General features: G+C 40.8%; 1 protein-coding gene across 1 annotated transcript; it reads left to right on the forward strand.

The window, feature by feature from the left end:
• Positions 1-6,511: 6,511 nt before the first annotated feature.
• On the forward strand, positions 6,512-22,228 carry LOC307167230 (interferon-induced GTP-binding protein Mx-like; the record flags this gene model as incomplete). Its single annotated transcript, XM_079886219.1, has 13 exons — positions 6,512-6,561; positions 8,290-8,459; positions 13,320-13,454; positions 13,708-13,862; positions 14,259-14,397; positions 14,506-14,704; positions 14,767-14,845; positions 15,053-15,175; positions 15,283-15,415; positions 15,500-15,658; positions 18,594-18,670; positions 18,765-19,028; positions 21,963-22,228. The coding sequence occupies 13 exons, from the start codon at positions 6,512-6,514 to the stop codon at positions 22,185-22,187; spliced, it is 1,908 nt and encodes a 635-aa protein (XP_079742345.1). The 3' UTR covers positions 22,188-22,228.
• Positions 22,229-25,433: the final 3,205 nt, after the last annotated feature.

Consider the following 25,433-nt stretch of genomic DNA (forward strand, 5'->3'; position numbering starts at 1 on the left):
TACATAGTCTCTCTCTTAGAGAGCTTGCGACTGATGTACAGCACCGGCCGCTCTTCACCCTCCACCTCCTGGGACAGGACGGCGCCCAACCCCCTGTCCGACGCGTCTGTCTGTAGAATAAAGGGGAGAGAAAAGTTCGGAGCATGTAAGAGCGGACCGCCACACAGAGCAGCCTTTATCTGGGTGAAAGCCTGCTGACACTGCTCCGTCCACTGAACCATATCTGGTGCCTCCTTTTTAGTTAAATCAGTCAGCGGGCTGGCGGTGTCCGAAAAATTAGGTACAAACCTTCTGTAATAACCCGCCAGCCCCAGGAACTGTCTAACCTCCTTTTTGGTCTTGGGTCTTGGACAAGTCGCAACTGCTGCCGTCTTGTCAATTTGTGGACGCACCTGTCCATGACCCAAGTGAAAGCCCAGATATCTTACTTCCACCCGCCCAATTGCACACTTCTTCGGATTGGCCGTGAGCCCAGCCCTTCTCAGCGTCTTCAGTACAGCTCGCAAATGCTGCATATGTCGCTGCCAATCACCACTATAGATGATGATATCATCCAGGTATGCAGCGGCATATGCAGCATGCGGCCGGATAATTCTGTCCATCAGACGCTGAAAGGTTGCTGGAGCCCCGAACAATCCGAACGGAAGAGTAACAAATTGGTGTAATCCGAACGGCATTGTGAAAGCTGTTTTTTCTTTGGTCATGGGAGACAAGGGGATCTGCCAATAACCCTTGGTTAAGTCCAGTGTCGAATAAAAACGAGCAGTACCTAGTCGATCAAGCAATTCATCAACCCTAGGCATTGGATATGCGTCGAATTTTGACACAGCATTCACCTTTCTGTAATCCACACAGAACCGTACTGAGCCGTCCGTTTTGGGAACTAAAACTATCGGGCTTGCCCAGTCACTGTTGGATTCTTCTATCACTCCCATTTCTAGCATTGCTTCTAATTCACTTTGAACCACTTTTTTCTTGTGTTCTGGTAATCTATACGGCCGGCTGCGAACAACCACGCCCGGCTCAGTCTCAACATGGTGCTGAATGAGATTCGTTCGACCAGGCAGGGGTGAAAACACATCAGCAAAATCTGCTTGTATTGATTTTATATCAGTGAGCTGCGAGGGTGAGAGGTGGTCTCCTCCAGGGGCCAGAGCGAGAGATTGAGATTTTGAACTCACTTCTGGACCGAGATCCTCCTCCCCACTTTATCTCCTGGTGTAAATTGACGTAGTCTAGACCCCCTGTTGTACAACCGACTTTGTTTGTCCTGTGCCTGTAACAAATTCTCCATTGATAGCCGCCCCAAAGTGTGGAGTTTTGTTCTCAGGTCCATGACATATTGAATTTCATTTTTGCTATTAGAAGGTACGTCCTCCCAAGTCTCTCTAAGGACGTCCAACACCCCACGGGGCTGACGTCCATAGAGAAGCTCGAAGGGGGAAAACCCCGTGGAGGCTTGCGGGACCTCCCGTACAGCGAACAAGAGGGGTTCTAACCACTTATCTCAATTTTTGGCGTCTTCATGTACGAACTTACGAATCATGGATTTTAACGTGCGGTTAAACCGTTCGACCAACCCGTCCGTTTGAGGGTGATAGACGCTGGTTCGAATCGATTTAATGCCCAATAATTCATAAAGCTCGCGAATAGTACGTGACATAAACGCCGTGCCCTGATCGGTGAGAATTTCTTTCGGAATTCCCACCCGGGAGATTAGTTGAAACAGTGTGCTCGCCACGCTCTTAGCAGAAATAGTACGGAGCAGCACTGCTTCAGGATACCGTGTTGCATAGTCCACCAGGACCAATGCAAAGCGGTGTCCCCACGCTGACCGTTCTAATGGACCATGAGGTCTATACCAATTCGTTCGAAGGGGACCTGCATTAATGGTAGGGGGCACAATGGTGCTTTTGGGGTGGCCGGTGGACTCACCAACTGACATTCACGACAGGACGCGCACCACCTGCGCACATTCTCGTGAATGCCTGGCCAAAAGAACCGGGCCATGAGACGGTTTAGTGTAGCCGTTTGTCTGTCCTAAATGGATTACAATGAGCCGCCTGGAAAAGCATTTCCCGACGGCTTTTAGGTATCAATAACTGGGTTGTATCTTGTTTTGTCTGGGCGTCTTGGGTCACCCGATACAACTTATCTTTTAAAATTGAAAAATAAGAATAGGAGAGCGGTTGATCAGGATGAAGAAGCTGACCGTCAATAGAACGAACCTGATCAAATGCATTTTTCAGCGTTTCATCCTGGGACTGTTCCAGGGGAAAATCATCATGCTGAGGATGTGAGGATGTTTCGCTCCAGAGCACTCTGTTCCCCAGAAACAGGCTCCAGAGGTTCTGGCTCAGCCTCTCCCAACTGTGCAACCGCTGTTCTACTCTCATCTCTTTTCCCCCAAGAGGCATCCGCACATAAATACCCCAATAATTTATTAAATGAGGGCCAATTAGTACCCAAAATTATCGGATGCCGGAGGTGCGGATTAACTGCCACCTCTATTCTATGCTTTTCTCCCCTAAATTGAATATCCACAGGCAAAATAGGATACTTCACCACTTCCCCGTGCACACACCGAACCTTAACCATGCGGCTATTATCCAATGCTCTAGATTGAATCAGGCTTTGATGAATGGAGGATTGGTTACATCCTGAATCCACCAAAGCCTGATATGTACCCCCCTTGATACTCACTGGTATTTGGTATAGGCCAGCTTGATCGAGGGCAGCCTGTGGCGCGTCAGGGACCCGGATCAATGTCCCCACCTCCATCACTGGACACCGGTCAATGAAATGTCCTGGGTCCCCGCAGCGCCAGCAGGCTGGCCCAGACTTTACCGCCACCCTGGCGGCAGGAAGCGGGTCAAGCGATTGGCGTGGAGAGAGCGGCGTTGGACTTTGCGGTGTGAAGAATCCAGTGGTCGAGCTCCCTCCCCTGGGAGGAGCCCTGGGCGCATCTGTTGGCTCTGCCGAATAGCCCGTTCTCCATCTTGGCGCTGGCTTCGGTGGGAGCCCTCCGTGTGACCTGGGAAGTGGGACAGGTTTGGAGAGAGAGTGAGAAGGGGGAGAGAGAGAGAGAGAGAGAGATGCAGATGGTAGGGGTTCGCCGACCCCTGGGCACGCCACCATCTGGTCCTCCGCCAGCTGGATGGCCTGGTTCAGCGACGTCGGGCGGTGGCACTGGACCCACTGTGCAGTCTTCCTAGGCAGCCTGGCCACGAACTGCTCCAGTACCACACGATCGATCACATCCTCGACGTCGCTTTTGTCGGCCATCAACCATTTGCGGCAGGAGTCCCGGAGCTGCTGTGCCATCACGAAGGGTCGGCCGGACTCTTCCAGGGTTAGGGTCCTGAACCGCTGTCGATGTTGTTCTGGGGTCCGACCGACCCGCTGGAGTATGGCACGCTTGAGGTCCTGGTAGACCAGGAGATTTTGGACTGGCAGTTGGTGTGCGGCTATCTGCGCTTCCCCAGACAGCAGAGGGATAAGCCGCATTGGCCAGTCCTCGGTGGGCCATCCCCGATCCTCTGCCGATTTCTCAAATAAGTCCAGAAATGCCTCTGGTTCATCCTGAGGACCCATCTTGTTGAGAGGCAGAGGGGATGGACTGTCTTTAGATGAGGGGATGGCCCGAACCTCCCGGTCTACCCAGCTCCGGAACAGCTCGCGGTCTTCATGCTGGGATCGGAGGAGCGCCTCGAACCGTTTGTCTTGCTCCTCCTTGATCGCCAGCAGGTGTTGGTGTTGCTCTTGGTGAAGACCGGCGAGCGACTGGATGATGTCCGCAAATGGCGTACCTGGCGAGGACTGCATGGCGGCGGCGATCTTCTTCCTTCCCGGGTTTCGCCACCAGTGTGATAAGGTTCAGTTCAGCACACACGAGGTCCCAGCTCGTCTCTCTCTCTCTCTCTCTGTCCCACTCCGGCTTATATCCGGTCTCTCCACGCCAATTACTGAAATCAGACACAGGTGTTCATCATCTGCACTTGACCTACTTACGCTCCGCTCTGTTCCGTCCTCTCTCTCCCGCTACAGACTCAGCAAAACCACGCCCCCCTCGCCACACATATGTTCTGTACCTGTTGGCAAAACAGTGGTGATCAGATTCGGGAATCACACTCGTGCATGTTCTATAATGGAGGTGAACATTAAACTTGATATTACCATACATGTAACAGTGGCACAAACACAAATCATACCATATAATTCTAATCACTCGTATATGTCAATAGTGATCCATAAAATGGTTTGAGGTAAGCAGGCTGGGGCCGAGAGCCTTGAGAGAACAGCGCGAGGCCGGTGGCGATTGATAATGAGCATCACCTGTGCGCTGTACCGGTCTCGTATCTCACGGAGGAGCTTCAGAAGCACAAAATGAGGAGCGACGACAGTGAAAGACGAGAGAGGACCGGGTCGTGAGGGGCTGCCGCTTTTACTTTCATTTTGTGTTTAGTGGTGCCGAAATCTGTGAAGTGATAGATCGTGTGGAGCTTCGGAAGCATAAAAGGAGTCAAGAGCCGAACACACTCAGTGCAAACTCTAGATTTTTATCCCTCAGGAGAAAATCAAGCAAGATCAGAGCTTCTTACCTCAAATGCAACATAATGAGTGCACCCAGCTCCCTCAAGAGTCCAATACTCCAACAGACTCTTGTCTTACACACGCATATAAACAAGCAGTCCTGAAGACAAAAAAGCTGATGACGTGTAACTCCATTACATAATGATTATTGGCTTTTGTTTACACATGCCTCAGACACCAGTCACGCTGATGACAATACCCATAGAATCAATACCAAGGCAAGGCAAGGCAAGTTTATTTATATAGCACATTTCATACACAATGGCAATTCAAAGTGCTTTACATAGAAGAAATTAAAATAATAAATAAAAAGAATAATTAAAACAGTTTAGAAAAATAAAAAATAAAATACAGTACAGTACAAACAGTCAGATGAACAGTGGCACAGTGCTCATTCAGTAAATGCATAGCTAAACAGAAGTGTTTTGAGTCTGGATTTGAATGTGACTACAGTAGGAGCACATCTGATCTCCTCTGGAAGCTGGTTCCAGTTGCGGCTGTCATAATAGCTAAAAGCAGACTCGCCATGCTTAGAGTGAACCCTTGGTATCTCTAGCTGATATGATCCTAGTGATCTGAGTGATCTGTTGGGTTTATATTCAGTGAGCATATCTTCAATATATTGAGGTCCTAGGCCATTGAATGATTTATATACCAGTAATAATACTTTAAAATCAATCCTAAATCTAACTGGGAGCCAGTGTAAAGACCTGAGGACTGGTGTGATATGTTCATATTTCCTGGTTCTGCTCAGAATCCTGGCGGCAGCGTTCTGTATGAGCTGCAACTGTCTTATGGTCTTTTTGGGAAGGCCAGTGAGGAGTCCATTACAATAATCCACCCTGCTGGTGATGAAAGCATGCACAAGTTTCTCTAAGTCTTGTCTGGAAACAAAGCATCTAATTCTTGCAATATTTTTCAGATGATAGTATGCTGATTTAGTTATTGCTTTGACATAACTACTCTCTGGCTTTCTTGACCATAGGTTTGATTATTTTTTTTACTCTTGTTGTGTGCTCTTTAATTTTGGAAGTTTTATTTTTCTAGTTTCTTAGTTTTATTCACTTTGGTCGGCCTGGGTTGTTTTTAAATGTGCTTTATAAATAAATATTGTATTGTATTGTAAAATCTTTTAAAAGGTATTAAAGAGTTATTAGGCAAAAGAGTATTTTTGTCATTAGAGTAAGTTCCTACAGTTGCCAGAAGACTCATTGTCAGAGAAGCACACTACACAGAGGTATGGCATGAACCAGAGTCTGGAATGTTTATTAAAGCACAACAGAACAGGTGAGTAATGATGGATCAATAACAGAGAGAACAAGGATAGAAATGGAATGCTGCATTCCACAAACACAGCAGTAGATGAGCACCAAACACGATGGAAAACCAAGGCAATCGAGGATAACAGCACACACAGTATCACAGCTGTAACCTGAAAATTACTAAAAGGAAGCAAGACAAGTAAAAATTGACTTGATAATATTAATTGAGAGAAATGACTTGAGAAAAGAAAAGAAAAAAACAGATTTGTTATACAATTAAGAATGTATAATATGAATCAGTTCTGACTGCATCTGTCATTGTGCTTCCAGAAATGATGGGTAATTCAACCTGAGTCATCTCATAATCAGTTGATCACAAACAATAAACTTGACTTTTATTGGTGTACATTCTGTTAATTAATGTTGAAAATAGTGTGAAAGATGGCTTATATAAACCTATGGGATTCTGAACTTTTGAACAACATTGAACAGGACCATAAGGTAGACAACATTTTCTTTTGAACTTTCACTTGAATAGTACTGCACATAGTAAAGTACTACATTTTATCTTAAATGTGTCTTTTTGTTAATGCTAAATATGTTGTTAACAAAACACATCTCTGTTTAGAATTTCTTAATTCATTTGCAGACAAATTATGGATGATCAGGACACATTTACAGATTACAAATCTCAAAGAGAAGAGAGGTATGCTTCAGGTGTTTGACAGTTTGATTACTAAAAATGTATGTTATTAATATATTTTATTGTTCTACCCTATTGCCAGACCTAGACTTTCAATCTTTATTGAAATATATATATATATATATATATATATATATATATATATATATATATATATATATATATACAGTGCTATGCATATATATACAGTGCTATGCATAAGTTTAGACACCCATGCTAAAGTTGACTAAAAAGAGGAATAAAAAATCTTCTTTTGGAAATTGAACTTAATGCCTTAATTTAAAAAATGAGGAAAAATCCAACCTTTAAGGACACCAATTTTCTTTGTGAATGAATAATGTATGGTAAATAAATAAATATTCTTCCTTAAAATACAGGGTGCATAAGTTTGGACACCCCTATGTTAAATTCCCATAGAGGCAGGCAGATTTTTATTTTTAAAGGCCAGTTACTTCATGGATCCAGGATACTATGCATCCTGATAAAGTTCCCTTGGCCTCTGGAATTAAAATAGCCCCACATCATCACATAGCCTTCACCATACCTAGAGATTGGCATGGAGTACTTTCCATAAGATCATCTCTCAATGCAAAGCTATTAGGCTAACTGAAATAAAACCATGCCAATCTCTAGGTATGGTGAAGGCTATGTGATGATGTGGGGCTATTTTAATTCCAGAGGCCAAGGGAACTTTATCAGGATGCATAGTATCCTGGATCCATGAAGTAACTGGCCTTTAAAAATAAAAATCTGCCTGCCTCTATGGGAATTTAACATAGAGGTGTCCAAACTTATGCACCCTGTATTTTAAGGAAGAACATTTATTTATTTACCATACATTATTCATTCACAAAGAAAGTTGGTGTCCTTAAAGGTTGGATTTTTCCTCATTTTTTAAATTAAGGCATTAAGTTCAATTTCCAAAAGATGATTTTTTATTCCTCTTTTTAGTCAACTTTAGCATGGGTGTCTAAACTTATGCATAGCACTGTATATATATATATATATATATATATATATATATATATATATATATATATATATATATATATATATATATATATAATGAATGTATGCATGATCAACATTATGATAATCTAAACAATGAGTAAAATAAAAAATAAACTATTCAAATATTCATTGTGTAAAAAAGTCAGACACCAGTGAATGCAGGAGAGGAACAGGGTACCACAACACAACAGGGCAGATTGTGAAACACAAACAGCTGTGTGCAAATGTACGTAGAAAAGACAGAAACAAACACAAAGAAGGAAGAAAACAGAAGGAAGATCAAACCCGAGTCCTGACAATACCATCAATAGTACAGTGTTAGTGAAGAAATAAGCTTTAAATGCAATAAGAAACAATAATTATAAATACATTCTGATATGAAAATTAAAATATTTTTATATGAAAATGTTATTGTGTAATTGTCTAATTATGCAAATTAAGCATGAGAGTATAATGTTATTGTGTGTATTTAGAATATAAAAAATGCTAGCTTTGAAATTAGCCCTAGAAAGTTAAAAGTCTCAATATTTTTACTAATATATTTAAAATGTCATTTTCATCACTCTTTTTTATGACATGTTGGTTCGAAAAAATAAATGTCTCTTATGATGTCTCTTGTGATGTCTGTCCACTAAGTAGATAACATTTTTCTTTCTCTCTCCCAATGTTTTTATTATAAAGCTCATTTTCAGACTCACAAACTCATGGAGCATTCCACAGTAATTTCATTGAGTCTGTTCAGCCTTTGATTGAGTTGATTGACTCTTTGAGGATGATCGCTCTTGATAAGGATATAGATCTGCCATCCATTGCAGTGGTGGGAGATCAGAGTTCTGGAAAGAGTTCTGTGTTGGAGGCTCTCTCTGGGGTGGCTTTACCTCGAGGAAGTGGTAAGACTCTGAAAGTACTTTGTTTTTGTTTTGTTTTCATGTATATTTTCCCACTTGGTCCACTATTGAGATCACTTGTATGCTGATGACAAACAGATTTATATTCATTGAAAACCCGTTCTATGTGGATGTTTCTTACCATTGTATATATGAGAAAAAATATATGGATGTCTAACAATTGTCTTTACTGAAATAGTTCTAAGACTGAAGTCATGGCACTCATCATCAGCTTCATAATGCTGGCCTTGTCTGTTGATGGCTATGTCTTGGAGTTTAAAATTAATCTCTGAGTTATTTTTGATGAGGCGACTGGTATATATTGTGATGTTCCGTGCTGTAGTCATGACCGAAATCTTTGGACATACCATTTGAATACGTCCGGCATTTCAATCACTGGTTTTGACAATATCGTTGTGTGTTGTAACCAAGCGGCAACCTCCCTGTCTCTCTCTTAAAACCAACACGGAAGTGAATTCAACGGCAATTCATCGACTGGCCGCTTGAGGCTGGGTGCAGAAGTGAGTCAAATCTGTATCTCCCCCATGTTAAAATGCCCATTTTACAGCAGAAAAAAAAACATGTTAACAGCCTGGTGCAAAAAGTGTCTTTGGTCTATATAGCTTATTTTTCCCTTCATGACAACTGTGAGGGGGGTGAATTTTTTTATAACTCATCCGTTTAAATTATATTAAGCCTTAAAATTTCTGCATAATTAAGAGTGACAGGTGGATTCCCACTGCTGTGGTCATTAGTCATCATTAGCCGTTTGTCTGCTGTCTGTTAGCCGTCACGTTACCTCAGTTCATTGTCTGACTGTAAAAATAAATAAATTCGGGAGTTGCCAAGATGGCGACGGTCGGCCACGCCCACTTTAGGCTTCAAAAACGGTCTTCAGAAACCTACGGGTGACGTCAAGGACACTACGTCCATATTTTTGTACAGTCTATGGTTGTAACTAGGGATGGCTGACGCGAAACTGACGTTCCGAAGCTTTTCGAGATCCCGAAGCGCAGATTTTTGGTGATATAGTGACATTTATAGTGTAGATTTGTTTAGTTATATTGAAATTTACACATTGACTGATAGGCTAGAGACAGACAGAGTATACATATAGTGACAAATTAATAGATGCATAGAGAGAAATATATATAGACAGATAGATTAATAGATAGATACATATATAGATACATAGATAAAGAGATAGATAAATAAAAATGGAGGCTCCACAGAAGAGATGTCGTACATCTGTGGTGTGGGAGCATTTCCATTTGGAAACCCCAAATAAAGTGAGATGTATGTATTGTGATCGGCAGCTAGCCTACTGCAACAATACATCATCCATGATGCGCCATTTTGCAGGGTGCAGAGGATGGTAGCATTCCCCCTGTACCTAGGCCTGCTACTGACACTGCTGGGCCATCTAAGCAAGGTATGCATTGTTTGAAATATAATTATTTGTATGTCCTTGCTAAAAAATATCTTTGCATGCCAGTGTGGCAGAGTGGGGGACAAGAGCAAAGCTAGACAGCAAGGAAGTTCACATTAAATAAACTCTAATAAGATGTTCAATGTAGCCAACTACGCCACCTCGGGACTTTCACCCAAGGATATGCTCAGACAACACAGGTTCGTTCTTCCCAAAGAGGACTGAGACGGTTCTGACAATTAAAAAAAAAAAAAGTTATTACATAAAATCTTCTCACATTGAAAAAACACCACATTCACTAATAAATACCTTCCAAACATTTATCTCTTAATTATGTTAATACAAAAAAAAGGCATTTAAAAAAATAAAAAAAATAAAAAAATAAAATAAAGAAAAACAGAGAAAATAAATAAAGACTGGGGGTTAATCGAAGACATTAACAGGAGAAAGAATCTCTGACCCACCTTGTAAGAAATCACTCACTACACCCACACGCTAATGTCCCACACTACAAAGGCAATGAAACAAATCCACACTCAAGTGTGTTTAACACTACACCCTAAATGGAGGTGGGCCAAATACCCCCCTTCAGATGTCCCAGAGAGAACCCACAGAACCCACTTAAAATTACAGATTCCATAAAAATAAATAGACAAAACACAGCAAATTTACAAGAGAGATAAAAACAGCAGCGTAGTTTGGGTCCGTGTATCCTGCTGATTACAGATGCGCTTACACGGCTCCGAGCTGGAAGCACGCCGTTACCCAGACGGAATCTGACACAGCTGAGTCTATGGGGAAATTATTCCCATTCTCCACCAGGGGGAATAATGGAGGGAAATACCCCATCTGCTACACCAGCAACAAGTGTCCCTTGTGAGAGGATTTTTTCAAAGGCTGGAGAAATTATCTGTAAAAAAAGAAGTAGGCTAAGTCCTTCCACAGCAGAGAAATTAATATTTTTGAATAAAAATCTATAAAAAATTTAGACATTGTGGCTTGATTTCTTTTATTAATATTCATTTTTCATGACCAAAATAACATTATGCACAGTGAGGAGCCTACAGGTTACAAGCTTCACATATTAGAAAAATACAATAATAAAAAAACACAAAAAGTAATGACTCGTTGTCAAGGTTGTTTCAGATCAACACCTGCAAGTGACCACTAGGTGTCACCGTTGAGACGGGTGTAGGATTGTTTCGAAGCCTCGACACAATATGGCACATTTGCTTCAACGGTTTCATTTTTTTCACGAAGCCTTGATCTACCCACCACTAGTTGTAGCAAGAGTGATGTAAAATAATTTGAAATCCAATTCGAGCTGCCAGAGTGTCCTGACTGATACTCATCTGTAAAAATATGATTGGAAACACTTTTCAAACCACCTCCAAATGCAGCTTCTATTGAGTAATCTAGAATCGTAACAGGCAAAGGGTCAAGCACAGGAAGGCAGTCCCCCCCCCCAAAAAAAGGCAAGGGACACAGGCAAAAATCACAGAACCAAGACACATAAAACCAGGGAGAATGCTCAGAGATGCTAGGCAATACTTCACAATGAATGACTGAGATACAGGCTTATATAGGCTGTGGTAATAAGCTAATGAGAGACAGCTGTTAACAATAATGGTTGATTAGTCCGGGTAGTGGGTTATGGGTAATGTAGTCTGAGATGGTGTGGCAATAGTCCGTGTAGTGGGTTATGGGTAATGTAGTCTGAGATGGTGCAAAGTCCTTTTAGGCAAGTCATGCCACTCGGCCGCCATCTTGGCAACGCCTCCGGGCAGCTATTTCGGACTAACAAGACCAGGCTCCTATCTAAATGAATGGGCAGAGAGTCAGAACTGCACTTTCACTGGTCACCGGGACATAAAAACTGCATATATAGAAACAGCAGTAAAATATGATAAAAATCGCTGAAAAAGTTTGATGACTTTGCCCCAAAATAAGGTTTAAAACGCCTTTTCCCCCACAGGTTATACTTTTACTACGCATGCGCAAGGGTTCACGTTCACGACACCAACTTCATTTACGTCTCTATCCAGAATGCCGGTGTTGTGCCAAGCACTTAAACAATTATATTTAAATATCTGAAACCTAAAATAAACATTATGTGGTTAAAAACACTGAACAGTTGTGATATAGCCTATGACAAGCGCTGAGCGCGTCCGTCTTTGGCTCAGCGCCAGCCACAGCGCGAAAGCACAGGTTGAATGGCAGTTATGTCACCTCACTGTACATTCGCTCCTTATTGGTCAGCTGCTGACTGTTAAAAGCAGATGATTGGCTTTCCAGCGGGAGGGGCGGGACATGTGCATACAACCGCCATCTTTGCCGTTACGGGTTTTCCTTATATAGTTGTATTGAGGATTGAGGAAGTGGCATGTCTCTTATATAAATTGTCTCTGGATGGTGTGACAATAGGCTTGTTTGAGATGAGCAAAATCTGCGCAGAACCGATCACCGGTGATCAGCGCGAGATGCATGCCGGTTAGAAATGTGTCCGAGTGCGGTCCGCCTTGATCTGATGTCATGCTGACGTATGTCAAAAATCTCTCGCGAGCGCAAGGCACACCTGTCGGATTCTGCAGTCGCGCGCGTTTGCTCTCCACCGACTGCGCTGATCAAAAGCACGATGGGAAACGACTTGCTGACGACACAGCTTAATGCTCATTGGTTTAAACAACTGTGATGTATTGTTCTCTTTTAAAATGTTTGATTTTAATATCAGGTTTTATGTGTATATGTTATGTGTGAATATTCCCAAACTATCTGACAGTGCGATGTCTTTGGGTTATGCAATTTAATTTTTATGAAAAATAAATAAATAAATAAAAACACGTCTGTATTAAAGAAAAAAATATTGATAAACATGTATTTGGAATGGAATTAAATAACAAGTACTTTGGGTGTCTTGTTCATTTTATTTATTTTCATATAAAAGCACTGTGCACGAGCGTGAATCCCGCGATATTCATCTTTGATCTCGCAGGTGTCAGATCCACTACGAGAAGAGAGATTTGTCCGGCTTGCCTGCGCTTTTTTCACTCCTCCTCTCACTGCAGCCGCCTACTCTCGCATACATTTCAGGCAAGGCAAAGCGCATCTCAAACAAGCCTAATAGTCTGTGTAGTGGGTTATGGGTAATAGTCTGAGATGGTGTGGCAATAGTCAGGTTTGGAGTGCCCTCTGGTGGCTATCAAGGGCACTTAAGCTGATGATCGTGACACTGTTGTTCAAATCTTCACATTAATGACACATCCGAGAAACATCTATTCTTGCGGCACGATGCAATGAGTGTACTCAATATCATATAAGTAGAAGAAGGAGGAGATGATCTTGATGCAATGTGACGAAATAAATTAGATTTGAAAACTAGGGACCAACATACCTTGAGATCCTTGAGAAACATTGTGCTTATATATTTTTTTAAGGTATTGTCACTCGCTGTCCTCTTGAGTTGAAATTACGGAAGTTAAAAAAAGGACCGTGGTCAGGGACCATTTCCTACCGTGGTCACAACGAAACCTTTCATGACCCATTAATGGTGGATAACTTTGTCAGAGAAGGTCAGTATGAACAGAAACCCTTACAGATCATAACCAGCATCAGTTGTAATGATGCCCTGACGAATGTCATCTTCGAAAAAGCACTAGCTTATATTGCATCTGTGTTTAACACAGTTGAGCAAAACTCAGAATGTTTGCTTCCTCAATTCAAATTCAGAAAGTCAATTGGAATTTGACTTGAAATATTCCACTTGAAAATCCCAAACTAGTCTTGTTTGAATCTGCTGCAAACTTATGCATGTATATTTGACAGCTCAAAACAAGCTTGCTGGAAATACAGTTGGAATATGTGATGAACTCATCTCTTTGGAAATTTCATCTCCTGATGTGTGTGACCTCACTCTGATTGATCTACCTGGTATAACCCGTGTACCTGTACATGGTCAACCTGATGATATTGGCGATCAGGTGAGTGAATAGTTAAAACAAAAATCTAAATGGCTGTTTAAAATCATGTTAATATATAAACATTTGTGTAAACAGGCATTTAAGCTGTCAACCTGCACTTCAAATCAGTGGATTTAATCAACACTTTTTTTTGATGCACTAAGTCTGTTTGTAGCTGACAGATGTCACCGTGAACTCAAGAAGAGAGAGAGAAAAATACTTTCTTAATACATTTTCATCATTCATAATACACATTAATGCATCTATGTTCATTATTATTCATTTATGTTTTATTTACTTATTTATTTGCAATGGTGTATTCTATATTGCATAAGTATAATGGGTGCTGTGGTGTTTCATGGTGGCTTAAAGATTCTCATATTTTTAACCAAAGGACATTTTATCTTTCATTTTTAGATCAAAAACTTGATACTGAAATATACTGCCAAAAGTGAAACCATCATTTTAGTGGTTGTGCCCTGCAATGTTGACATAGCGACAACAGAAGCACTGAGAATGGCACAAGATGTAGACCCAGATGGATACAGAACTCTTGGTTTGCCAACTTTTCGTATTTCTAGTTTATTTCTTCAGACCAACCTGTAGCATTATGATTCATGCTTTTCCTAACTTTTAACTTTTTTTTGTTGAATTCATGGCATAGCAATTCTCACAAAACCAGACCTTATTGACAGAGGAGCAGAGAGTGATGTTTTGAACATTGTCCAAGGCAAAGTCATTCCTCTCAGCAAGGGCTACATTATTGTGCGATGCCGTGGTCAGAGTGACATCAATAACAAAATCCCTCTTTCTAAAGCCATGGAAATGGAAAAAACATTTTTTAGGAACCACAGATATTTCAGGTAATTCTAACTTTTATATAATAATAATAATAATAATAATAATAACCTTTTTTTATTGACAGCTCTCTATTGAATGATGGTAAAGCATCTACTCGATGCTTGGCAGACAACCTAACCAAAGAACTGGTTGATCATATCAAGGCAAGCACTTTATTTTTATGCTCCTAGGCTCTTTCTTTCTTTCTTTCTTTCTTTAAATAATATACTGTACAATAATCTTCATCAGAACATAAAAGCTGGTGATTTTTAGTTTGTCATAAGTGGTCACAGTTTATTAATTTAATAGGATTAAATACTATTTTAAATTAGCCAGCTAATATATACAATTATATGTGTTTATGGACACAGAAGTCGCTACCCTACTTAACTGAGCAGATTCAGACTAAACTACTCAGCGTTCAAAGGGAGCTTAAAAACTACGAGCAGGGTCCACCCGTTGAAGAAGAGCTGATGGGACCTTTTCTCAGTGATGTAAGAGCTCTGAGAATAAAGCACAATATATATCCATCTTAGCATCTTACCTAGGCCTATATATCTATCGCATAAATTATGATTTTTTTTTTTCTCTTCCTATATAGATAATAATGGAGTTCAGCGATCAAATAAATGAACTGAGTAGAACAGGACATTTAAAAGACAAAAACATCAATGCACTTCTACGTCCTGTGTTCAAGAAATGGGACATCTACCTAAGAGGCACTGAAGTATCATGTGAGTGAAGATGTTCAAACCATGTGCCTTTTGCAGGACTGTACCAAATCCCTTAACCTTTCCTTTTTGTTATTAAAAATGTAGTCACAGCAAGAGTGAATGAAATGATAGAAAAGTATAATGAGATGCATCGTGGCAGAGAATTGCTTACATTCAGTGAGTTCTGTGAATTTGAATGTGTCATCAAAGACCATGTGGCAGCCCTTCAAGAGCCAGCTATGGAAACACTGAAGCATGTACGAGGTTAGTGTATATTTTATAAATATACAGTGTAGTCAGATTGTCACAATGTCGGTTTGTTTAGATTTCTGGGGTCCGTTCTTCGTACGTCGCTAACTCACTTAGCTGGATTTGATTGTTGGCGATTTGGCATGATCCTGGATTGTTTGGTTCTTCAACGCTCATCCTGGACTTGCTGTCATAGCAACATGTGCGCAAACTTAAACCTGCTCGGGAGCAGGCTTATTTCATGTTAACAGGATTAGATCCCGGCTTCATAAGCGGAGCTGATACGGGAAGTCAAGCGCAGCGCGATAGTGCACTTGTCTTTCTTTCTGAGATATATATTTTTTCTCGTGATTCGTGAGATTGTCGTTTTTTGACGCTTTTATGTTTAAAAAAAACAGTTTTAGGTTTGTTTGTTTTTTGTGGCATTTCCAAGCCACTTAAGACCCAATGTTGTAAAGCAGTTTTTTTTTATTTATTTTTTTAGGCTATCATAATTTTTTATGAAGATCATACAATCATGACCATGCCGATTACAGATGTCACTCAGGCTTCACTAACGTGATTGGTACCATAGACTATAGGCTTGACCATAGACTGCCATCAAGGCCTCAATGAAGGCGATTATGTGAACAGAAAGGGGATTCACAATGTAAATGTGCAGCCCAGTTACTATTGTGATTCTTAATATTCCAGATTAGTAATATTATATCAAATAAAAAAAGGCAGTTGACTAAAATCTTCCATATCACAAATGTGAAAGCAAAATGGCCAGGATCTGTGCATGACTTAAGATTTTTCAGAGATTCACATTTATGCACATTATTTGAAAGTGGTAAGAAAAGTTCCACAATTAAATATCAAGCTCACTGTATTACATACACTTATGCTGATCCTAACAGAACTGCATTTTTTCATAGGTGATTATGACATGTTCCTGACTGCAGACAGGTGTTTTATGACCCCATTCCCTGACCCAAACCAGGTTTAATGCAGCTCTAGCCAGGACAAGGGCACACAATGATATGAACTTTGGCTAACTAAAGGGAAGATTTCAGTGTCTGAAAAGTCTGAGGGTTGCACACCTGACAGGGCCTGTGACATTGCTGTATGTGCCATATTACACAACATTGCCAAAAAAAAAAAAAAAAAACACTTTTCATTAAATGTTTAATAAAAGACAAATATGCTTAGTTCCTTGAGTTTTATTTCAATTGTTCTTTGTAAAGAAAAGCCAGTGGTCAGGTGCCTGCAACAAGAGATATTAGACACATGCCTCATGCAACAAATAAAAAGGAGAAGTTGGCTATACACTGCCCACCTGTAGGCCTATGTCTCCTCTGTCTGTGCAGACTCTTCTGTGGGCCTTTCTGTAGATGTGGAATCCTGCAACTTATATTGCAGCCGTAAAGCATACAAGTATAAATTAAGTAAAGTTATTTATGCACTTGCAGGTAGGCTAGTTCCTCCATATGACAGTTATCTGAGAGGGTTTATTCACTGTCCAGTGCAATGGAAACAAATGGACATTACAAAGTCTTATACTTTCTTTCCTTTGTAAAGTTAGAAAATGTCCACTTACTGCACATATTTCAGCCACCACTTTCTTGGGAACAGATAAGTGTGTATTATGTAAAAGTGCACAAAAGAGGAAAACACAATGTCATTACAATGAACTGGGGAAAAATGTGATCAATAACTCATGGCAAAATATGTGTACATTAACATAAGTTTATCAGTTTTCACTTTCACAAGTCAAAGCAATTCATCATTACTCAAGATTTAACAGTTGAAATGACTATACGGCCTTAATTTAATGCAGCAAAAATTATTTTACAGTGTAGGCTACTAAGATCTTTTCTAATTTTTTCTCAGCCTTTTTCTTGGTTGCTTTTATAAACAGAACACCATTTATTTAACAGTGCCTTTTATAAAAGAGACTATAATATAACTAAAAATGACCATTATGTAGAATATTTTTGTTCTTCACTTTTATTTGTTCCCAGGTTCTAGTATGGTGACTGACATTACAATGCACAAAGTAATTATGCAATTATTAAAATACAAAAATATAGGCTATTAAGTGATAAAAACATCTAAAATGGCCACTTCTAAGTTCTAACGGATTTAAATTGTCTGCTACTTTTTGCCAGCCCTCTCTCCTGGCTTTTGCAGACTTTGAGGTGTTCCCTGGCGTTTAAATTAAACATTAAAATTCCGAATAAACTTCGACTATTAGTTCTTGCTCTGCTGAGGAGAAAAACTGAGCGCGCTCTTTGGCCACGCTGAGCAGCCAATAGCAGCGTTGCTGATCAATGTTTCTACTATCGATACATATCCCCTTTTAACCAGCGCATGAACGCGCAATTATCTCAGATAACTCAATCCAGCGATACTAATCGTATCCGGCAAGTGTGTTCGAAGAACCAAGTTAGCCAGATCATGATTCGCACGATGATATCATCTTGGATGTGTCATTTGATCTCGGATGTAATAAGCAACGTACGAAGAACGGGCCCCTGTTCTTGTCCGTGTTTGGTTAATCTATCAATTAGTTCAGTTCTGTCTTTCTCCACCCCCTGCCTGTTTGTTTCCATGGTTACTGTTTTGATTTGAGTTTCCGTTCAGGTGTGTCTTGTTAATTAGTTTCGCTAGTTCCTATATTTCCTGTCTGTTTAAGCCTTCTGTTTATTTCAGTTCTTTGTCAGTTCTACATTGCATTAAGTTGGTTGTTCCGTTCATGTTCCTGTGATTCTGTTTTGTGAATAAAGTTGCTGCACTTAGATCCTGTTTCATCTCTGCTGCAACCTCCGTGTAACAGATATTATTAGCAATAAACAATTTTTCAATGCACTTCAGAGTAACTCTGAAGTAGCTTCAATGTTCAACATTTTTATAGTAATTAACAATTTACAATTTTCCTTCTTGTCATAAACTAAAATTTTATTTTCAGAGATTGTTCAGGATGTGTTCAGAGAGATATGTTATTTATCTTTTGACCAGTACCCTCCATTGAGATACATTGTATCTGTAAGTACAATTTATTATTATTATTAATAGCAGCAGCAGCAGCAGTAGTAATAGTAGTAGTAGTAAAGGCAATGTATTATGATGTACTCCTCAGAAAATGATTAATGACATTCAGTCAAAACAAGAGGCCAAAGTGGAGAAAAGAATCAAGGAGTTCATTGATATGGAACAACTGGTCTTCACTCAGGACAAGGTATTACAACAGAAACTTGATGACTCTGACATCCCTAAGGACACTGGGATGGACTCTAGTGACGAAAACCTCTATGATGATGATGACACAATTTTCAATTCTAAAGGCTGTGCGTTATTGGATTCAAGAAATCTAGTTCCAGACAAACTGGTTCTGTATTATGAGGTGGGTCGCAACACATACTATGAAATGTATTTATTTATTGACAGTGACAGTAAATGCATCGTCATTAATAAAAGTGTAATATACAAAGGGGCTTTAAAGTTGAAGTGTGTACTATCAACGCCACTAGTTTCACAAAGCAAAGTTGCAAAGAATCAACCCATCTGGCACTGGTCTACATCTATGAATGGCTTACCTAGTAGTAACTCCACGCTGGTGGTCCAGGAACGCCACTTTTGGCTGTGCCTGGCTGACATGCATTGTAGTGGCTTCCTTTCCTTCTTTAGCCACTTACGTGAGGGAAAGCATCTTTGACACTACGCCTGTTTTAGCAAGACTTGAACTTTATTGTAACAAAAAGGTGAAAACTTAAAGACAAAACTACTTCCAAAACAAGCAGTGTGGTGTAATGTAGGTAAAAAAACTCTCTCCCTTCCCCCGTGCCCCTTGCCACATCACTTCCTGTTTAAGATGGCTACCTTCAGGAATTCTGAATTCCATTCTTTCCCTTTACCACAAGGAATACAGAAAAAGTACAGAAAAATAGTTACATACAGCCATGACATTGAGTAACATTATTAATAGCCTTATGGCTCCTACATGCATTATGCCGACAAGACACGGTTCCTAAATTCCCCTGTCTCCCATGACGGCTTCTTCAGTGACGTGGTCGAGAGCTGCGCCCAGCGGTACTCGGCCGCACAGAAGCAGACGGAGGCCATAAAACATGTTGCATCGCCTGTTCGTCGCTGAGGTCACCCCCCTACGACTGCAGCAGCACCCCCGCTCCCACGCAGCAGCAGCAGCCTTCACCTAAGCTGCGTTGTGCCCAGCCCATCCAGGCGCCTGCTAAGCCAAGCGGCAAGCGTAAGGTGAAGCGGCCCTGAGATGGGCAACCTGGAGTTGGAGGAAGTTGCCTTTCGGGAGATGAAGAGACAAGCTTCTCTCCCTCCCCCAGAGGAGGACCGTGTGGTAAATTATTGGTTTCAATTTCTTTCTTTTCCGCTGCTGGCCTCAAAACCAGCGGTACCCAAATTGTCAAAGAAGCAATTTCCTCTATGTCTGGGTCCCAAGAGGGCATGGAGAGCAGTGGCTCACGTAAAACCACACCACTCTCATCCTCCTCTGTCGCCAGCGGGCAGAAGTGGATGGCTCGAGGATGTCTCTAGGCCTTCTCACACACCCTCTGCCCAACGATGGAACCAGGTAAGTGTCGTGCCGCGCAGGCGGAGGTGGAGGCGGAGGCCCTTGTTCCCCTGAGAGAACACCGTGTTCGCATTCTCAACTATCTCGATGACTGGCTTATTCTAGCACAGACTCTGGATCAGTTGTGCGAACATAGGGACATGGTGCTCAGTCACCTCAGCCGGTCGGGTTTTCGGGTCCACTGGGAAAAGATCAAACTTGCCTCTGTGCAGAGGATCTCTTTTCTCGGTATGGAGTTGGACTCTGTCTCACAGTCGGCACACCTCACAGAGGAGCGTGTCCAGTCATTGTTGAACTGCTTGAATTCGTATGCCTCTCCAGAAACATCCCACTGCCAGTTGTTTTACTCTCTGACTGAGGGACAGTCGGTTTAGATGCGCTGGCTCACAGCTGGCCCCAGGGCCTACGCAAGTATGTGTTTCCCCCAGTGAGCCTACTAGCAAAGACATTGTGCAAAGTCAGGGAGGACGAGGTTGGCCCACCCGTATTGGCCCACTCGGACCTGGTTTCCAGAACTGATGCTCCTCACGACAGCCCCTCCCTGGCGCATTCCTCTGAGGAAATACCTACTTTCTCAGAGACGGGGCACCCTGTGGCATCCGCGTCCAGATCTCTGTAGACTACATGTGTGGTCCCTTGACAGGACACGGAGGCTCTAGGAGGTTGAAGGTACATGAAGAACATCACTTCAGCGCAAGCACCGTCTATGAGACAGGTGTACACCTTGAAGTGGAACCTGTTCGTCTGAACGGCGAAACCCCCGAACTTGGGATTTGTCTCTGGTGCTCTGAAAACTCCAGAATGACCCATTTGAGCCCTTGCAATCAGTAGACTTGAAAATCTTGTCTCTAAAGATGTTGCTCCTGGTTGCACTCGCCTCCATATTAAGAGGGTAGGGGACCTGCAGGCTTTTTCAGTTGATGAATCATGCCCTAGAGTTCGGGCGAGATGATTCTCAGGTTACTCTGAGACCTCGACCCGGATTTATGCCCAAGTTTACCACCACTCCCTTCAGGGACCAGATGGTGAACCTGCAAGCGCTGCCCATGGAGAAGGCAGACCCAGCCCTGGCTTTGCTGTGTCCCGGCCGCGCACTGCGACGGTACGTGGACCAGACGCGTAGCTTCAGGACCTCAGAGATGAGTTGCTAAGCATTCAGTGAGCATGCGGATAGCTCAAGAACATAACGCACTTAAGTGTGCGAGGACAATATGCATCCTCACTTGTAATGAAGTAGGTACACAGAGCCACACCTTTCTGAAATGGTATTGTGCTCACCCTGAGAAAATGAGAATAATCCACTCAATGAACACAACGAATTCTAATATATAAACCAACTACCATGGGCAAATAAATCTTCTTGAAGAAGAGTAATCTGAGTATTGATGACGCAGGTGGTTGCTTATGAGGCACCAGTGATGCAATGCTTCAGTGAGTCTTCAACCAATTGCCATAAATATTTTTACTGAAAAGTTCTTAGAGGAACCAAAAAGAGTCTTCAAAAGAAATCACTGTAAAAACCCTATTTTGGTTTTACCAGACACTTTTATTTTTATGATCAGATCGATGATCAGTTAATAACAATTTTAAATTGAGTCAGTATGTGCAACCAAACCACACAATGCAGGTACCTTGGCACAAGAGATTCACCAGATATATCACTGTAAAGGGAAGCCAACCCCAAAAGGTGGATTAAATATCTTTATTTTTCCATGTCCTGTCTCCATATAGATTGTCTATCAACGCCTTACAGACTATGTGCCCATGCTGATAATTCTCTTCATGCTGAAGGATGCAGCTAAGACATTGCGGCATCAGATGCTAGAATTGAGGAACGGGGCAGATGTGGTCAGACTGTTGAGTGAAGACTCAGAGCGAGGACGCAGGAGAGCTGATCTAAAGAAGCGACTGGAACGCCTCACACAAGCTCAAGAACTGATAAGCAACAGACTCTGAGACGTTTTTATCAAACACAAGCGATATGCATAAATTTAGCATCAGGGATGCAGAAATTGGCTACCAGATATACTATAATTGCCTAATAATTACTATCATTTACCTTATTTCAGATTAGTAATTCTATCAGTTAAATAAATAACAAACAATATAAGATACATTTTACAAATCTTGGCTGAATGGAAATTGTACAGTAGGCTACTGTAATGTAGTCTAAGGTTGTCAAATTGACTTACATTGTCAAACCAAACTGACATGAAATCCATAATTATAATAAAAAAAAACAATAAACTCTTAAACTCAATTTTCACACTCTCACTTAGTTTATTTAATTGTTTTACTAACAATATCCTACAACAATGCATATAAATGCATCACATGAGAATTATCATTGTTTTTGTTTTTTTTAAATCATTTTTACTACATTTTTACTGTAGATCAAACAGTAGACCATAAAGATAGCCACACCTGTCACAGTTATCTGGACTTATTCATCTTTAGTTTCACTCTCATGGACTTTCAGTTTGTTTTCATTCATATATAAATGAATATGAATATGTTCCTTTGTTTGATTTTCTCACCATTTTGATGTTTTATTGAAAATGTTTAATTTAATCACCATTATTGTAAGTAGTGGTTCCTTAGTTGGGCACTTGACCCTTGGATTTTTATTATATTTTTCATTGGCTGTTGTAACAGTGGGTTTAAAACACATGTATTTGTTGTGAAATAACCCAGAATCAAATAAAATCAAATGGTCATCATCATCAAGTGGCCTACTGTAATTCATTGATCACTAAGTCTAATCGCTAATCTAAAGTGTGTTGTGTCATTAATGCATGTAAATTTTCCACAACCAACCCTGTGATACAACAGTCCATAAAGACAAGGACAACTTTTGTATCATCTTTATTATTAAAACAGTTAAATTAATGTATTCCAAATATATTCACGCTTGCATACTCTTCTCTCAACCACAATAACAAGTGGATTCCGCCCCAACTTCTGGCCTGTATGTGCAAATGTAAAACTGCAGCATAAAACGATTTGTGACAATAATGAAGTGGTTAGAGGGGGAACTTTGGTCGACCTCCTTAACATGGGTTTGGTCAATTCAGCTAATATTGGCCAGATAAGGTTGATAAGGTGTAATAGTTCTTTACCTTCAAATACCTTCATTCTTGACACATAGTAACTTATTAAGTCTGACTTTACAAAAGTGGCAGCCAGAGCAATTGCTTTATCAGAGGGTGGAGAAAAATAAAAGACATAAATCCTATTCTCTCTCTCTGTGTGTCTCTGTGTGTGTGTGTGTGTGTGTGTGTGTGTGTGTGTGTGTGTGTGTGTGTGTGTGTGTGTGTGTGTGTGTTAGCCCCTTCCCTGTGAAGGGCTGGCCATGCATCCAGGTTGATTCCCTCCAGCCTCCAGCATTCCAGGCCCCTACATTGGACAAGTGAATTTGAAGATGGATGGTTAATTTTATGATTTCATATGTTATGCATAGTGCAGTAAAAACAACAACAACAAAACCAAAGTAGAACTGCTTTGTTTTTTAGTCTGCCATGTGACCATTTTCCTTCTTCCTTGATTCCTCTCACTACACCTCTTAGTTTATCCTTTGTCATGTCCTTTTTCAGTTAATTGATTTCGACCTGTTCCTTATGTTCCTCCTTATTTATTTTTCTTCCTTTACTCTTGTTATTACTGGATTGCTTTGGCTTGTATCATCAATGCTTACTGCCAGCAGCTCTTGCTCTAGTCTCGCTCTTGTCCTCCACACAGCCTGATGTTCTTCTACTCACTGGTTCTCCATCACTTGTGGTCTGCCCTGCCCTGTGAATGGACAGATATTTCTAACCCATACTTAATTCTATACAATAACTATATATAATTGTCACAATTATATTATGTTTGGACTTTGCTGTTTTCCCGCCTCACTTCTACCTCTTCATCGTCGTGCTTCTTCCTGCAACGAACTGTGACAAGACATATCGTTTCAAAGCAGCTTAACAGAAAATGCATGTGTCTACATTACAATTTAGAGTGATCAGTAATCAGAGGTGACTGTGTCCAAGTACATATGCAAATCACACAGTTAGCTAACAAAGCATTCATTTAAGGCAGTAACAATTAGCTCATTTAAGTCATTATTTCAAATTGTGAACAATATATAGAAATTTAGCATTGGTGCATGTTGATTCAGAGTTTGCATCATCTGAAATCCTTGCAGGAGTTGGAGTCATCTCTTCAGAGGTGTTGGGCATCTGAAGTCTTCATAAGAGGCTGGATCCAAACTGGTCACCGCGTGATGGCCATTCTGAAATAAAACAGAAAAGCAAATGGAAAATAATTAGCATAGCTGCTGTTCATAACATTAAGCAAATATAATCATGTGCATTTGATCTAACATAACTGGAGTGCAAGGTTATGAGATGTATTATGTGAATGCTTGGCTAAAGAGATCACATCAAAATGATCACTAAATAAATATGGGAAGTCCGATCTCATGGCATTTCATAAATATTGTACAAATTCGTATAAATTAGCCACCTTGTAAGAGTGAGGTTTTACGATTTAGCCACATCATAAAGTGCATACGAATTGCCGTGAGATCGGATTGGTCTATACACAGTATTTAGCTCAATTACATCAGAAGTAACTGTAATTAAATAACAGAAAAATTAAGAGTAATCCCTTATTTGACTTTTTCGAGGGAAAAGTAATTAAATTACTGTAACTAATTGCTAAGTAATTACTTACACCCAACACTGGCGGTCTGAGTAGAGAATGTGATTACCCTATGAATATGTGAGAGACTTTAACTAGAAACTGATCTTACACTGAACAGAGCTGTTACCATAGTGTAAGATTGAAAATAATCAAAGATATTTGAAGTCCCCTCTTTCTTACCCCAAGGACCATTTGGAATTCCTAAAGAAAAAGAGGTGCTGATAGGGCTCGAGACCTGTAGGCCAAGATATCTGGACATTGGCCCTGCGTCTCAATGTCCATACTATCCATCCTAAACAGAATGTGAGATTAAAATAATTGTGTTTCAATGCATAGTATGTTGAAAAGAGTATGCCAGAAGTCACCGGATGATCTACTGTTTCTGGTGGATTTTCGAAGTGTGGATCCACGCTCACTAAAACAACTAATATTGCCCACAACCCAGGAACTACAAACACGAGTAAAAAGTGTTAAAAAACTACAAAACATGGTGGATATGCGCGACGGTGAGAGGTT

This window comes from Squalius cephalus (assembly GCF_949319135.1).
Source record: "Squalius cephalus genome assembly, chromosome: 11".
Classification (NCBI taxonomy): domain Eukaryota; kingdom Metazoa; phylum Chordata; class Actinopteri; order Cypriniformes; family Leuciscidae; genus Squalius; species Squalius cephalus.